Below are 16428 nucleotides of genomic sequence, written 5' to 3'. Positions count from 1 at the left end.
AGGTGTTCAAAGCTAAAACGTAGATTTCCCTTACCTGCATTTTGCAGAGTTTCAATATTTTGTGGCCTTGTGGCAAGTTCCGCAATTGTTTGTACAAAGTGTGTTCTGGCCTTCTGGTACTGCTCAAAAACTGGGGCAAAACGATAAAAAAAAATTCCTGAAACTCAAGAAGTAATGCATATAAACGACTAAACAAGGATCTTAAGAGTATCCAATACCGCCTGTTGCTAGGTTCTGGCTTCAAGGGACTTGAGCTCAAAACCTAGTCACAATCCCGATGGAGTGAAGAAAGGCACCCTTTTATGTAAGGTGTAATCTAATGAATATAAAAGATCCCAAGGCGGAATCTGAGAGCGAAAAGATCTCTCTGAATAATATTTAACCGCAGCCAGAATAATTAAAACAGGTGTTAACATCTTTCTACCGTTGTCCGTGGAGCTTTGTATACAAGTAGGTGTCCCGTTTCCTACACAACACTGACTACACTCAGTAACAGTCTTCATGATATCTTACAGCAGTGAACGTTTGCCATACAAGTGCAAGCCTCTCTTTTATTGAAATAGTCGCTCGTGATTTCGTACGGTTACTTTCCGATAAGGTGGGAAGAAGGACACAACTAAAGACAAAGGCTTCCACCTAACTCTCTTAAAGCTAGTTTTCAAAACAAATGAAAAAGGTTATAATATCCGAAATATCATTACCTTGTAATGCCAATCTCTGCGTCATGGTGAGAGGAGCACCGGTTTGCAGCGACGACCGCGCTCTGCCGAGTGTCCATGACAACCGGCCGCTCTGCGAATTGCCACAGCGACGAACCGGAAGAGGATTCTAACCAACACTTTAGCAGAGGTCGTTATTTTATGTTTGTGACGTGACGCGCGCGAGCGGCGACTCTCTTCCTCAATCAGGCGAAGGTGCTTAGGGCGTCTTTTTGCAACTCAACGGAATTTTTTTTATTAATTAGCGTCAATAAATCCGTGATATTTGATGGCCAGGAACTCGGAGTAGGAAGCGTTCGTATTGCCCCGCCCGATTTGCAGCAGGCTTTCTTTTAGAGCTGTATCCAAGGTCTGGGTTACTCGTCTGCCCCACAACAGCACATTTTCGACTGAAAATGTGATTGGTTATGCAAATTCTCTGCAGTAAACTACTGCAAATTTTCATCTGAGACTAGACTAGACGTAGAACTTAGAAAAACAAGTTAAGCGTTATGGGGACCAATATAATTTATATCAACGTGCAACCAAACTAACTAAATATATTTACAAATATATATATAAAGCAAGCAGTTTTCTTCGACGTGAAATTCCGTTAGAATATACGCGATTAACTTTTGATTAATTGTAGCTTTGATTTTTCGACACAGTCTTTATTGTCAAATAGCAACTCATTTTTAAATTGTTGCTTTTATCCAGGTATGTTTTTCGCGTATATATTATTTTAAGAAACAGTGAAATGTACAAAGAACTACTATGCACAAAAATCAGGTTCGCTGTTTTCGGACTAGTAGCGCTATCTGGTTAGAAAAAACCCTATAAGACCAATTCATATAATTAAAATGTTTATAATGCCTGCAAGTTAATTTCCTAGAAGACTAATAATGTTATTTATATTCTTTTGGAGATTAACTAGCCTATTCCTGAAACTTAAGCCACAAAACGCCAGGTTAACATTAATTTTAATGTACCAGTTTTTTGGAATAAATTTCATTCCGAATGTTCGCGTTTTGCAAAGAATATTTTAATATTTAGTTTATCAAGGTCGTCTCAATGTTCAGTTTATTTAAAAAGTAAGCACGTTTTAATTCAGTTTATACTGCATTCGGTCACATTTACTGGTGCCCGAAGGACGCCTCCACTGTCCACAATAAAGGATTTTTTCCCGGAGATTCTAACGATGCTTTGATATGCTCCCTGTTCGTATCTCCTTCTATCCCATCGTTAATACTCCTGAAGACTAACTTACATGAAAATTGTACTAAAACCTACTACAATTATGATTTGCAACTGCATATTTAGAGAGGCACCAGTATAGAGGACATTGCACAGTTCAGGGGGGGTCGCACCTGAGTGAGGCATTGGAAAACAATTGTTAGATCCGCACTCCAGCCTACGCAGATGACGCAGGCGCAAACGCAGAGTTCACAACGCGCAGACACTAGCTTCGTGAAAAGCCACGAAGTTTAGTTTTGTTCTCGTTCTGATGTTTAAATACAATTTGTCACGGTTTTCCAATCATATTAAAGTCTTTCCTTAATCATCGGTACAAAACTGTTTGAAAGAACTTACCTTTAAATTAAAAGGTTTTATTTGATGAGATACTGTGTGTGTGTGCGCGCATGTTTCCGAAGTATTGTGGGGTCAAAATAAAAGTGTATGAGTTCAATAGTTCCGGTGATTCTGGTTCTATCCTAGCCCGCTTCTGGGGTAAGTAAGTACGCAACGACTGGCTTTTCACGACCCACCCCTGTTATATAGACGTCACGCCATGGAGCTGCCGAAACACAACTCACTGGCCAGGCTGTCAATCAGCAGGGTTTGTCGTAATGAGATAGCTACTTAAGGAGGTCGGAGGAAATGTACATCAGAGGTCTGCTGCATTCTGTAAATAGTTCGATTTAACTGTTACTTGTCTGTTATTGATATCATACAACAATAACATTCTAAAGATTGAATAGTTGTAATCCACTAGATTGTGATAGTAAAAAAACAATGCGCGGCGCAGATTATAAAACGAAATTACGGACTACTGCAATTGGGAGATTTCCCTATATTTGAAAATGGAACAGCTGTATTGTATTACCTAAGCAAATTATTTATGTAGTATTCATGAAAAACAGTTCTGAAACGTTCTCATGGGCATTTAGTGAACGATTTTCCATAATATTGTAAAATAGGAAAGGTCAACTTGAGATGAATGCTTAGGGTTTGAAGAATTGCAATGTTTTGGTTTATTTAATATCTAATTTTATATTTAGTTTTATTATGTCTGTCGTTTACATTACTCTATTCATAAAGAACGTTTTGCGGATTTCTTCTCCGTTAACTCGTATCACAGATGGAAAGAACAAAGGAATATTTTGTTAATGATTATCCATTTTGTCAGTTCTGAATGCTGGCGATTGTGGGTATTGGGTCAATAATAGTTATTATTAGCTATACCAAGCTATACCAAGCTCCAGATAAATTTATATACAATGATAGCTCTCATATCCCGACCTACCGAAGAATGTTTAAAAAATCTAGGTCTCCATTCGCCTCTCCTTAATTAATTTAATGTTATTATTATAACATCCAGGTCTCCACTCAAATATGTTATCATGACACAATATAAATACCGCTGTAATAACATTCAAATAGTTATCTTCTCCTGGTAGTATCCTGAAAACTTTTTAATATAATATTGGTAAACAGATGTCAAGGTTTCAAGCAAATTTGTGGTCAAATAGTAACATGTTATTATAGAAAAGTGAAACTTATTTTACACGTAATTTACGTCTGTATCTGAAACCCATGCTTTTTCACTTAGTTTGATATAAATACAAACATATAACTTGCCGGTTTTGAACAATTCGTGGTCTGGAAAATAACAAAATTATACCAAGAAATTACTGCTAAAAATATTTTATGCTTTTATTGGCTGATAATTAAAATAGGATAAAGCACGAAGTATTGCATTTGCTTCGTGGATGTTAGTAGATTGCTGGGTTAAACTCAAAGTCATCCAGGTAGAAAGTATCAAATTGGCATGAAATGGACACGTAGGTGAATTTCCGAAGTGAAACCGTTTTGTTTAGGAATTCGATTATTCAACATATTTTGCATTCTGCCCATCAAGTTTACTCGTGAAACTTTACGGTAATGATAGGGTTCCTGGTGATAACATCCCATCCTGTTCAATGTTCACTTGTAATATTAGTGCGTTAATTGATCCGGTTTCTTCTAACACTTGTAGCTGAGGAAACAAGGCAAGAATGCTCCGATTCATTGGGCATTTTCTTTACCGGTGATGATCTCATTATAAAGATTTATTATGTCCATATACGAGGAATTTTAACTTTTAAAAGCAGTTAGCTAAGTCAAAATAAATATTCAGAAAATGTAGAATATAAAGGGGAGAGGGGTGGAGGGGGGGAGTGGATGACGGTTGGGGCTGGCTGGGTTAAACAGTCAAAATGTAATCGGCAACTGGTTGTATTGAATGTAATTTGTTGGTGTTGCAATAAAAATTAGTGGAAAAAAAAGGAAAATGTGGAACATAACTTGGCTTAGGAGAGGGCGAATGGGACCGGTAGGAATGGGGTGTAGAAGCTGGGAACGACATAGTTGGAGTGGCAGAGAGTGGAACAGAGCATTGTTGCGAGGCAGCATAGATAATGTAACATTTTCGTCATAATATCATTCACTTGACTTTTTAATTAACTTGTTTTAATATTGTTTTGACTTATTTTCCTTATCAAGCAGTACCAACCAACTGAGATACTAATAGCACTTCCAGGTATATTTATGAAATGGCTGCAATATTTTAATTCCCGTAAACTCAATCGTTTAACATACGCAGAAATTCTAAACTTTACAGTTTGGGGAAAGCAAAAATTAGTTTCTACTGTTACTGTACGTCATTTATTTGTGTTATCTTTGTCTTTTAAACACCTGCAACATATTCTTCAAAACAGCATTGGAAATGTGGAAATATTTCAAATATTTCAACGCCTCATACACAACTGCTGAAGAAGGGTCTTGACCCGAAACGTCGACTGTTGGTTCATTTCCGTGGATACTGACTGACCTGCTGAGTTCCTCCACCATTTTGTGTATGGTGCTTTGGATTTCCACCATCGGCAGGTTATCTTGTTTTTATAATCTACGCTTGGAGCTTTAAACTAGACCATAAGCATGGTTCCTAACCTATCAGTTACAAGAAAAAATCAACTTAAAACGTCAATTAAATCCTATTTCGAACAGACGGAAATCATTGGTTTATCTTTGCGGTTGAAATACATAGTTTACGTGTTACTTTAAAAACATAGTTAAGTGGTTGGAGGAAACATAAGCAAATGAATAAATTGATTAAAATTTTAAACAACATTTATTGATACTGCGCTGTCAAAAAAGTATATTTGAGTTGGTCGATTGATACCTAAAGTATGCTTTTATAGAAATACGTTTTGGAATGGAGTAATCTCACATTTCTGAAATCTAATATTATTCCGCTACATATGCAATTACCTATCTTCCTTGCAGATATCCTACTCCCAACCAGAGAAGAAAAAACACAAGGTTTGTAAATCAAATACCAAATTTAGGTACCGAAAGTTTGATATTTGGCTGGTCCTTTCTTTACCCCTTCTTTTCTACCTCCCACCACGCAGAGGAACAGGAAATTTAAGAATTGGGTCCCATCAGATGACCTGCATTTGGGAAATGAAACTACAGTTAAAATTAATCTTTTTTTAAAAAAGCTGTCTCACTTGGATTAAACGTGACGCTTATAGCTACGTCTTACACTGCACGTTCTTACGTATTTTTGGAGCGCCACTTTTTCTAAGTTTGTGCGCTGTTTTCTCGTTTCCTGTACGCCACTATTTTTCCAATACTATATTCGTTCTTCCTTCTATTATAAATAATGACCACACAATCAATTTAAATGCGAATAGGCGATGCAGAGTACAACCAGTCAAGTCATTGTGCAGTGTTAATGAAGCGGAAAGTTTTACTGAAGCATCTTTAAGGTCTTGTGCGTGGGAGGAGACTAGTGGGCGACTGGAAGGTGAGGAGGTAATTGAATTTTATTTCTCGCTCTGTTAGGCTGTATATAAAAGCAAGTAAGTGTCACAATGATACAGAATAGGTCGTACAGACGTGCTTGAATCCATCCTTATTTCTGACTAGGTAAAGAATGACTGGTAATGCAAGTATAATCTTGAACTTGCTAGCAGCAGTAAAACGAATACATTTCTACTTCGCTTAGAAAAGATTTTTAAATTAATTCTATGTGAGTCATAAAGGTTTCATCGATAGCTTTAATCGCAAGGTTTATTCACAGTGGCACAATTTATTCGCAAAATGACTAAGTTATAAACTAACAATAAATATGAAATCGGAACAACTCACGGAATGAAGAGAATCGCTGTTTTTCCCCTCAAATTTGTTAATTTTTTTCTTAGACCCACCTCGACTGGAAGTTACAATTTTACAAGATAATGTCATTTCACATGGTGGAAAAAGAAAGCAGTGTCATCATATTTATACTTGCCCGTTGGGCTGGGTTTTCCTATTGCACATCAGAAACCGCCCACGAAGCGACGTGATTATCATTCACTACATTGAATGCGTATTTTTTTTAAAAATCCCCCGTTTGCTAGTTCGAAGTCGTGAGATTTTCCGATTTGTCAGTTCCCAACCCTATAGCTACAAATGTTTATAAAATGCAGTTCTTCATGACGTGGTACATCTTTGGAGAGGTATACACCCAATGCTAATGAAGGGAAAGTTTCTCTGTCGTTTTTTTCCCCCTCTAATTTCTGAAAACAAAGAGGTCCGGTTAAGAGTACCTAACTCTGTTGGTTTCCGTTCGTTCGGAATAACGCAGTTTAGTTCACTGGAGTCGTGCTTCCAAAGGTGACAGTAGTCTTAACTGAAAGCAACCAGTTTGTATCGGCGGCAATATTCAAGAGAAACAAATTATAATATCATTTATTTAGTGCAGTAAAGCTGCATATTTTGAGGCACTGTAAAGCGTTGTGCAGTTTTTACTAGCAGCGTAATGAAAATGAGATAACGATGCCTCCATCCCTCCACGTTATGTTCAGCTACAGCCTTCAGAGAGCACGGTGAACTGCGCAACCATTGAGCACTTGGAGTGCAATTGGTGCAGAACTGTGGCCAATAATACAACCAGTGGAAATCAGAAAGAAAAAACTGCGAACTTGCAATTCTGGATTCTGTCTGAAACTAAAGATGATGTGAACAGGACCTCCAGCCTAATCCCAGTGTTTATCACGTTTCATTCTGATCAATATTGTTTACATTACGATTAAGTTAAAATAGTCCTTGTTCATTACAGGACGGCTTGCCGCACCCGCCGATACAGCAATCATTCTATTATAAAGTAGTTCAATGGACACGAAGCATTTTGAAACACGTAATTAATGCATGATTGTAAGTCACCTGAAATGTTTGCTGTTTCTCTTTCCACAGATGCTGCTTAACTCTCTGGGTGTTTCCAGCATTTTCTGTGTTTGTTCTTCAATTATTTGTTTGACTGCAATTCAACTTACATCAGTTGAGAATTTTCGAGAAAGCAGAACGCATACTAGTAAGATAATCCCAGAAACAAATCTTCTCGCTGTAATGAAGCCATGCAAACAGAAATAAAGTCATAGTAGGCAGTGGGCCGAAAGGCCTATTTCCGTGCTGAATTATTCGATGACTCAATGTACCATGCACAGATTACAAACACCGTAGTTTCTCATCGAGGCTTTAAATTATTTGTCCCATTCTATTTCGGGATAAATGTTGAAGGACCAGACCGCAAAACGTAGGTTGCTCTCGGTTTTCGCGCTCTACGAAAGACACCAGTCTGGCTCCCCCATTGCTTCTACCTAACGCACACGAGCCAACTTCTTCTTGGCATTTTCTAGTAAAGGGACCTTTGCGAAATATATCATTTCAGATCATGGTTGCATCTCGATACTTCTCGCTGCTAGGCGTCAGCAGCTGAGATGTGCATGACGCTCTCCTCATTGGTTTATTCCCTGTAACTGGACAGTCTAGGATAACGTGCACTACATGTAGTATTGAGTTGTTTTGATCTCCATCGTTTAAATGTCCGGAATCCAATATACTCAACACTTCTTAAAGTCGGCCTCGTTCCGGTTTGTTGTGTTACTGCAAGAGCATTGGAGTTTGAATCCCATTAGATGCATTCTAACTGGTTAGGGCTTTCCATATTGACGCAAAGGCCGGTACATCGTACTTTTTCCTCTTGGTTTTAGAGAAAATATGTCTTGCGGTAGTATTCCGCTTTAAGACACATAAGTGAGCGAATAACCGCGAAATGCATTTTATGGTGTTAGGAAAGACCAGAAAGGAAAGACATTTTCATTTTCTATTATTTCACGGCTAGTTGAGAGTAGGATTCGCCAGTGGTGCTTCGACCTGAGTGCACGAACCCCTATGGGTTTAATGGGAGGGGGGGGGGGCTAGATATATTGAAGGGACAAAGATTAGAGGAGGTATTTAATCACAGAGGTAACTTAAAATTAGAGGTATGAAGTACTGGCCCCAATGGAGAACGTCGTAACCCTCTGGAATTTATAAAGTTGTCTCGTGGGACTCGAGCTTCAAGGTTCATTGATGAAATAAACAAAAATCTGTACTTGGCACTCCGGCTGCCTGGGTCGCACAGCTGCGTGCAGGCCCCGGAAGTTCCGCGACAGCCTCTGTTTAAAATGCGTCACGTCATCGATTGTTTAGCCGTCTGTGCACCGAATCCGCAAAGCCTATCCTCCTGAAAATAGCCGAATATTTCTTCAAAAATCTAACTTTAAAACGGAAACTATAATCACGCCCAAATTTACGGGCTTTCTGGTGTGAATTTAAAACAGGCAATATACCTGCCTTTATTTAATTACTTTTTTAAAAATGGCAAAATGAATTCTCTTTATGAGTCACCCGTTACGAAAACCGAAGATAATCCAAATCAAAATATTTTGTTTCCGATTTTAAATTGTTCCTTTCTTCTTTTTCCCCTCCCCCTCAACTGAAAGGGCGAACAGCCATCTGTCATCGCTTTACTGACTAACCACTGAAAAAAAGATGCGAAGTGAGAATAATTAGCGCATCAGGCAGAAAGAAGCCTTCGCCTATTGAGCTCGTGTCGTCCTGCATTGGGAATTCACCTTTGGTAGAACTACTATCAGAAATGCTACTATTTTAGCTACCTATAAAAATGGAAATAAAATGAACCGAATGACTAAGTCTGTATTCATTGTATCCCTTCACGCCGTAATTAAACATTGACTGTCCCAGATTGCGCAATGAACCTATCCGTTTTACTGTGTATAGCGACAAAATCAAGTATCAGTTTTCAGGGTTCCTTCATGATTGGTTGAAGTAATTTGTCTCAGTGACGTGAAAGCGAGGGTGCCTGGTGTTTTACTCCAACTCCAGACACATAATATATTATTATGTATACGCGAACTATAAGATGGAAAGATTCGGTCCAGCTGAAAGATCAAATGCATCTTTTACCTGTTAGTTCATCTGAGCGATCTATCGCATCACTAAAGGCTGCTTTAATTGGTGGTAGGTTTTAAAAGTGAACATTCAAGTATGTCAAGTGCCAATCACCGACTATTTGCATGTGTGCAAACGCTTCTTGACTAATGGCTATAGACATGGGAAGAAGTAAAACACAATATTCCTGATGGAGGATGATATCTGACAATATAACTTTCCTGTTCTTTCTATTTGTTTCTAAGTGTTTTCAAAGTTTTCAATTTTTGTTTCATTCGCAGGGTTTTTTTTAAAAAAAAACTTTGCTTTTGCAGTATTTGTGTTAATACATTTAGGCAGAGGTCATCGGTCTTTTAGACAGCGCGGGTTCCGAGTAGCAAAACAGAGTCAGTTTACGTAGAACGTAATAGCTCAGCTCGAGGTATCATTACGAACTTTGTATTCCTGACATCTGATGGTAGGAAATGGAACGTAAGAAGTATCATGGACCAAAGCAGTTTTCTCACTAATTTAGGTGATAATGCCCTTTTGGAAGTTAAACATGGCACATCTTCTTCAAGTGAAACTTGATCTTTTTGAGAGGGCCTCAGAAGTAGAATCTCGCAGAGACTTGAAAGGCAATTGTTGGAATGCTGACTCTACATTCGTGTGCTGAAGAACTACAACAAAGCTACCGATACGCTGCGGGTAGCACAAAGTAAAGCGGCATCGATCGGCCACATACAATCACAATTAGTGGCTAAAATCAAGTCTTTTAGATTATGATTAATTCATATTTATAAATCTTTCTTGACAATTTGTTGGCTGAAGTATAAAACGAGAAGAAAAATAAATAGAAATGTAAGCTTTAAGGATTTTCCAAAAAAAAACCAATTACATCCTTGGGAGAATGGGTTGGAATGTCGTCTCAAATCTAAATAATTTACTTTTAATTCCCTTATTTTAAATACAGGAATAACAAAATATTCTGCTTAAACATTGCTTATTGACAAACGAATATATATTTGCCGCCATTAAGTTTATAAACAAGTCAGCTATAAATCCCACGATTTGTGTCCTTTGCGCAAACTGTAAGCCACATATCTGAAGTTTACAGCGGGTTTAAACTACTTTTCTGGACAAAAATAAATCAACAAACGACACTCAGTCACCAGAGATGTTGCTACTGCTTGTTTAAGAAATTACAGTCATTTAATCGGCGACATATGAGTAAGGAACGCACGGGAACATTCTCACACTTGCAATAGTGCTGCATTGTAATTTGTATAACTGATGTCTTACAACAGTGTGGGAAATGAAAATATGTAAAATGCCATGTTTGGCATTCGATACTTTTTATAGACTGCAGCAAAGATATCTGTGTACATACATATCTCTATAAACGAGCCTTTGGTTTCAAGCCGCTGTCTGAAATGTGAAAGAAACTTTATAAAATATAACAACACTTCTTTTAACTGGACCCACAAAATCATAGCCATTGCGATCAAAGACAATACATGGTTTTCGCAATCTATGATTTCTGCGCTTTGTATTGTTAAAATCTCCCAGTTCACGAAGAATGCTATATTTACTTTCCGAAACTTTGATTAAAAAATCGAATCACCACGACCATATGTGAAACTATACCGGACACTAGTACGTGACTGCTGGCTTTAGGATGTTTGTTCTGTTCAGACGCGAAGTTTGAGTCAATTTCTGAACTAAACAATGGCACGTCCAATTTAAGATGAATTACATTTGGTTCGTCATAGTACACATGCAAACATGCAAAAAGCTATGTTGCAAATACTTTATTCAATATTGTAAGCTTGCAGCTAATAATATATGAATTCGTCAAATCATAGGACATGCGTTTTTATGAATGTCTGGACGGTGCTGATTGAATATCTAAATATAAAGTGGCAGCGCATGTAAAACGGTGAGATGAAAATCTTTGGGGTTTGGCATTGCTTAGTGACAGATCCAACAACAATCAAACGCTTGGTAGTGATAATAAAACTTCGGTGATTTTGTTTTTGAAATTTGGTATGTGTTATTTGGGTTTCCGACTTATACTGGACATTGTTTTCATAATAGTCTAACGTAAGTTTTGCAGCATCACCAAATCATCACGTGTGTACAGGCCAAATACGTTGATGAATCTCCAAATCAAACGGAAAGTAACGATAGTGAGGGGGTCTCGGCGACATTCCAATGCTAGTGAAGTTCGAAACACACAAAGTCATTCGCAGTCACAATCTATTTATGTTTAATAACAAGTAAGACTGCACCAGTAAATCCGAACGTTACATCTGTACAGGAATCCCCCAGCATTTCGGAACAACCGACTGCATGTCCAGTTTTGGCCATATGGGATCTTCACTAGTTAAATAGTCAGAAAATAGAATGCTGTCTAACACTTGAAAATTGATCAATAAACGTTTATATGCAGTGCCGTTTTTAATAGACAAGGTTTGTTTTATTTAAATCAATGACATTATACGATCATAATAGTTATTTTAATAAAGATTTATTTAATTGTCTTATTTCCTATGGATATCCAAATACGTACTAAACCTGGACAAATTTATTATTTTACAGTAAGAATCTTTTTTTTCTGAGTGCAATGCTAGACAGTTTGAAGACGGGTTAAAAGAGATAACACGCATAGATTTGCAATTCCAGTTGTCACTACCAATGCTAACTAAAGAGGAAATTGGAAATGATATTAAAATTTCATCAAGGAAACTGATTTATACTTTAGGCAAGTAAGTCCATGGCATTGGTCAGTTCCTGCAGTATACAGATGACAAGATGATCACAACTAACTTTCGGGGACCACCTGTAAACTTTTGATATTGGGTCCCAGAAAGGAAGTTAACACGCATTAGCTGTAGTTAAAACTTTCAATTTAAGCATAATAATTAGATACAGTTGAAGCTAATTTTCTCCCTCTGCACAATTTCAAATATTTCAAACAATGGTTTCGTACTGCATTTGAGTAATTACACTCTGATATTCCGCCAGGATTAAAGCTGATACAGTATGCGACAATATTGTTCCTGCTCACGTATTAAAACCCTTAGTACGACGTCAAGCCAACCCCACCTCGTGCTAATCTAACCACAAATGTAACCCTGAGTGTTGCCAAATTTCAAGGTTTCCCAGTCTCTAAATTGCAGCGAGTAGAATTAACGTTGCTGCTCGAATACTTCTTTCTTTGCATTGACTTCGAAGTCATTAATGTTTTTTCTCCTGAATTCTGTAAGGGAGAAATATAGGACAAAGAAGCGCTATTTTGCTGCTAAGCTTACAAATGTGTACGTATTGTGAGGAGCTCAGCGATAATTATTGCTGAAGATGGATATTATTGTAGACATGTAATTCCTTTTTGATAGCGATGTTGGACCGGGGTGTGACCGCCAGCCGTGCGGCGGCGCCGCGTGCCCGGCAGCCCCTGAGGTTTGACCGCTGCCCTCTGCGGCGCAGGCAGCCAGCGCGCAGGCGCGCTGCGGCCCTTTCCGACGCGACTCCAGCGCCCGAGCCGGCTGAGGCGCCCGCCAAAAATATCACGTGACGAGCGAGCGGCCGCTTTGCGGGTCGTAAAGAACGGCCTTCCTTTGTCATTAAAAGAGAAGGAAACGTGTAGGTGAAAAGTTAGCCCGCCTGCTCACGGATTAAATGAACAATCCTGCAGGTTTATTTCATAGAAAGATAATGCAAACAGTTTGAAGGACCCTAGAGCAACTTAAAAAAGGCGACTGGTTCTAATTTTATGAACATTGCTATAGCCTATTGACTTCCTATATCGATTTTCAACATCAATTACTTGCATGGCATTTAAATCAAGTCCTTTCTACTTAAAGATGTTCAACTGGAAAGTTGCTACTAAATGCCAAGGATACAAATAGCTGCCACTACCTGAAAACGTCTCACATAAACGATGATAGGTTATTAACGACCGTTCACTGAGCTCTGTACACATCAGAAAAAGAAACAGCTTGTTTGTGAGAAAAGGAAATCCGCTCGTTGAGCAAAGAGCTAAAAAAGAGCTTGCATGAGACGAGAACGTTACCCACTACTGATAACGGAAACAGGAAGCAGCTATCTGATTAAAACACTTACTTAAAATTTTGATGAATTATGTCTAAGGTACGCATATCATGGTTTATGTTTTTTGTTAGAATCACAATAAAAACGAACTTCTTGTCTTTTTTTTTCAGTTTACTTATGAAACCCTAACAAAAACAAAATCTCCAGCGTTATATAAAAGAGCTCTGCTCCCAGGTCTCTTCAAATGGAAGTACAAATAATACTCGATTTTCAAGTGGAGACTCCGTATCACCATTTTTATATACGTATAACATCACTGGCTCTGAAGGCACAACAAAGTGATTATTTTTTTCACGAACATAGATTGCAGCTACATTTTATATGTACAGCTGGTTTTGAATGGTGCTCCGTCATGTCATGAAAGGTTTCAGGATATGTCGCCGAGTTTACACTTCAACCTATGGCTTTTCCGCTGCGGTGAGCTGAAGAACCCGTGAGATAAGAACAACCTGTTGGACCGCACCTGCGCATTTCCTACTGCGCACCAAGAAGCCCCCGATAAATATATACACGTATTTCCCAAGGAAAATGCGTATCGACTACAACATTTACAAAATACAATAAATATGTTGATCTGCAATACAGGCACAGTCCTCTCCATCATCGAAGGCACCTTCAGGAAGTGGTGTCTCCAGAAGGCGCATCCATCATTAATAACCCTCACCATCGGGGTATTCCCTCTTCTCGTTGCTACCATCAGGAAGGAAGTGCTGGAATCTGAAGACCCATACTCAACGATTTAGGGACAGCCTCTTCCCCTCCGTCATCAGATTTCTTAACGGTCCGTTTCCACTACCTTGTTTTCCCATTTTGTTTATTTTTGTAATTTATAACATCTTGTTTTGGCATTGTACTGCTGCCGCAAAGCAGTAAATTTCACGCCGTGCATCGATGATAATATATTGGCATCTGATTCTGGAAGCTGATTGGCACGATGTCCAACTGTTATAGGTTTGAGGATGACTTTGATTAATTCTGCCCAACTTCCTTTGCTGAGAAAATCCGTGTCCTTCCGTGGCTCTCGTGCTCCTCTCCACCTTAAGATTCAGGTCCGACTATTGACCCTGTCTTCCAATTTACCCATCAATTTATACAAGAATGAACACAGTATATAAAATCCATTCAGCTATGTCAAAAGACCGTGAAGATGGAATAAACTTGATACACTGCTACAGCGTTGGTAGGAATTACTTTTTTTAAAAGTAGAAAGTAAATTATTTCATAATATGTTCTAATACGTGTTGAACTTGAAAAACAAGTACAGGGAGCTCTAATTGCGATACCAATAACTTCCATACTTGTGAAATGTGATCTATGTTCTCCTTAATATCAACTCAAATCTTATTGATTTGCGTTTGCTTGATCCTCAAGGGCCCTAATCAATCTGTAGGTAAGATACTGTTACCGCGATAAATCAAATAATTGTGATTTGTGTTTCCTTTACCGAGACATCACTCATCTTTCATTCAAATCCGACGCATTATATTCCCCCTGTGAATAAAGTTAAAGGATTTTTAGCGAATTATTGAAAAATAAATTGTAAAAGTACATGATGTATAACTTCCAATTGGCTGCTGGATATTAAAACAATTTCAACCCCAGTCGTTACATTAATTTGATTTTTATGGACAGTTCTTCAAATTTTCTTAGTGTAAAAGAATTATGAATTGGCACAACTGATGTTTAGGAGATTTTCTTTGTACTATTGTGTAATTGAAATGACCTTTGAAACGTTAAACGTAATTCATAAAGCAACAAAAATATTGTTTTTTTTAAAAAAAAAGTCCAGTGTGAGAGACTTCTATGCCTTTAAAATATCAGGCTGGTAATCCAAAGGCTGGATAAATTATTAATAGAAGAGTTCAGATCTCGTCGACCCCATTCAGGAATATATATGAGGCTAATTCAGGATAGTTAAAGATAATTTTAAAAAATCTGCTTCATCATGACACCACCTGGTGATAGCAACGTTCACATCTAACTCACAGATGTCTTCATAGGGAAAACATTTCTCCTTTTTACTTGATCTGACTTATATTTGACTCCAGATGCACTTATGCACTTGATTCTTAAGATGAGTGATTCTTAACCTTTGAGCAAACCATTTGGCACAACTGCATTTAAGGATTAGCGTTAACTGCTGATCTTGTCGGTAAATGAAAAAAAACCCCAAAAAAAGACATTTTTGGGACAGTTATGTAATACCCGCAATAACTCAATCTCTATATTAGTAATCAATATCAAAATCGACATTAGGGTGTTTTATTCATTTATTGTTCGCTCACAGATTAAACATCTTATTGACAACTGTTTTCAATTGTGGGTGTCAGAGTAATGAAAAAGATTTGATTAACCATTTAAGTATCGAATGTTAGATTATGCTGTTTGTTGAATTTCTCGGGGTGAAAATTGGCATCGATAAATCTGCCTTGTACGAGCCATTTTAAAAAAATTGTTAACCAAGGAAGAAACTCCAGAAGGTAAAGGATTCATGTTTATCTTATTTCACCAACTTCGGAAACACAATCATTCACATGGAGATGAAAGTAATAATGCGATCGAATTTATAATACATTCTTTTCATTAGATGACTCATACAGGATGCAGATAACATATTTTAGAAACTTTTGAAATATTTTAGAGAGGGATGTGGGTAACATTTAATTTTCAGAAGGTCTTTGTAGAATCTTTTTTTTCATTTTCTCTGTATTGCAATGTCAGGTAGAGTTGGTGCTTATAGTACGCCACCGGGGAGGTGGTAACAGCAGATACGACACATTGAAGAGGCACTTAGACACATAAGCAGTCAGTGAATAGGGTGAGATTGACGTCTGCAGGTAGGTAGAACTGGCATCATCGTCGGCGCACACTTGTTGGGCCACAGGGCCTGTTCTTCTGTCGTGCTGTCCAACGTTTATTCAAAAGGAAGCTTTTTGTATCAAGAATGGGAAAATCCATTTGGTAGGGTGCAAGGGGAGTTGTCGGGGTTATTGAAAATATTGCTAGCTTCAGAGCTGACAGCATGTATTCACATAGTGTAGCTCAACTTCTGAACATTTTCTTTTGGCAATCTAGCCCTTGCTGATTTCGATTAGAC

The 16428-nt window shown here is 38.0% G+C and overlaps 1 protein-coding gene across 2 annotated transcripts in view; it reads right to left on the bottom strand.

The window, feature by feature from the left end:
• Nucleotides 1-848, bottom strand: part of spag6 (sperm associated antigen 6) — a 138069-nt gene extending 137221 nt beyond the window's left edge. Inside the window, exons 1-2 of one of the 2 annotated variants that reach the window (XM_073054647.1) lie at nucleotides 702-848; nucleotides 35-130 (exon numbers count right to left, since the gene is read on the bottom strand). In XM_073054647.1, the coding sequence (XP_072910748.1) occupies nucleotides 35-130; nucleotides 702-726 (121 nt within the window). In that variant the 5' untranslated portion in view covers nucleotides 727-848. Of the gene's footprint in view, nucleotides 1-34; nucleotides 131-701 lie in introns of those variants that run through there. The other variant, XM_073054648.1, reaches the window with a different exon arrangement.
• Between the last annotated feature and the right edge of the window lie 15580 nt (nucleotides 849-16428).

The sequence above is a fragment of the Hemitrygon akajei genome, chromosome 8 (genome assembly GCF_048418815.1).
Source record: "Hemitrygon akajei chromosome 8, sHemAka1.3, whole genome shotgun sequence".
NCBI lineage: Eukaryota > Metazoa > Chordata > Chondrichthyes > Myliobatiformes > Dasyatidae > Hemitrygon > Hemitrygon akajei.
Note: the sequence above shows the minus strand (reverse complement) of the source record. Positions and strands in the feature narration are given on the sequence as shown.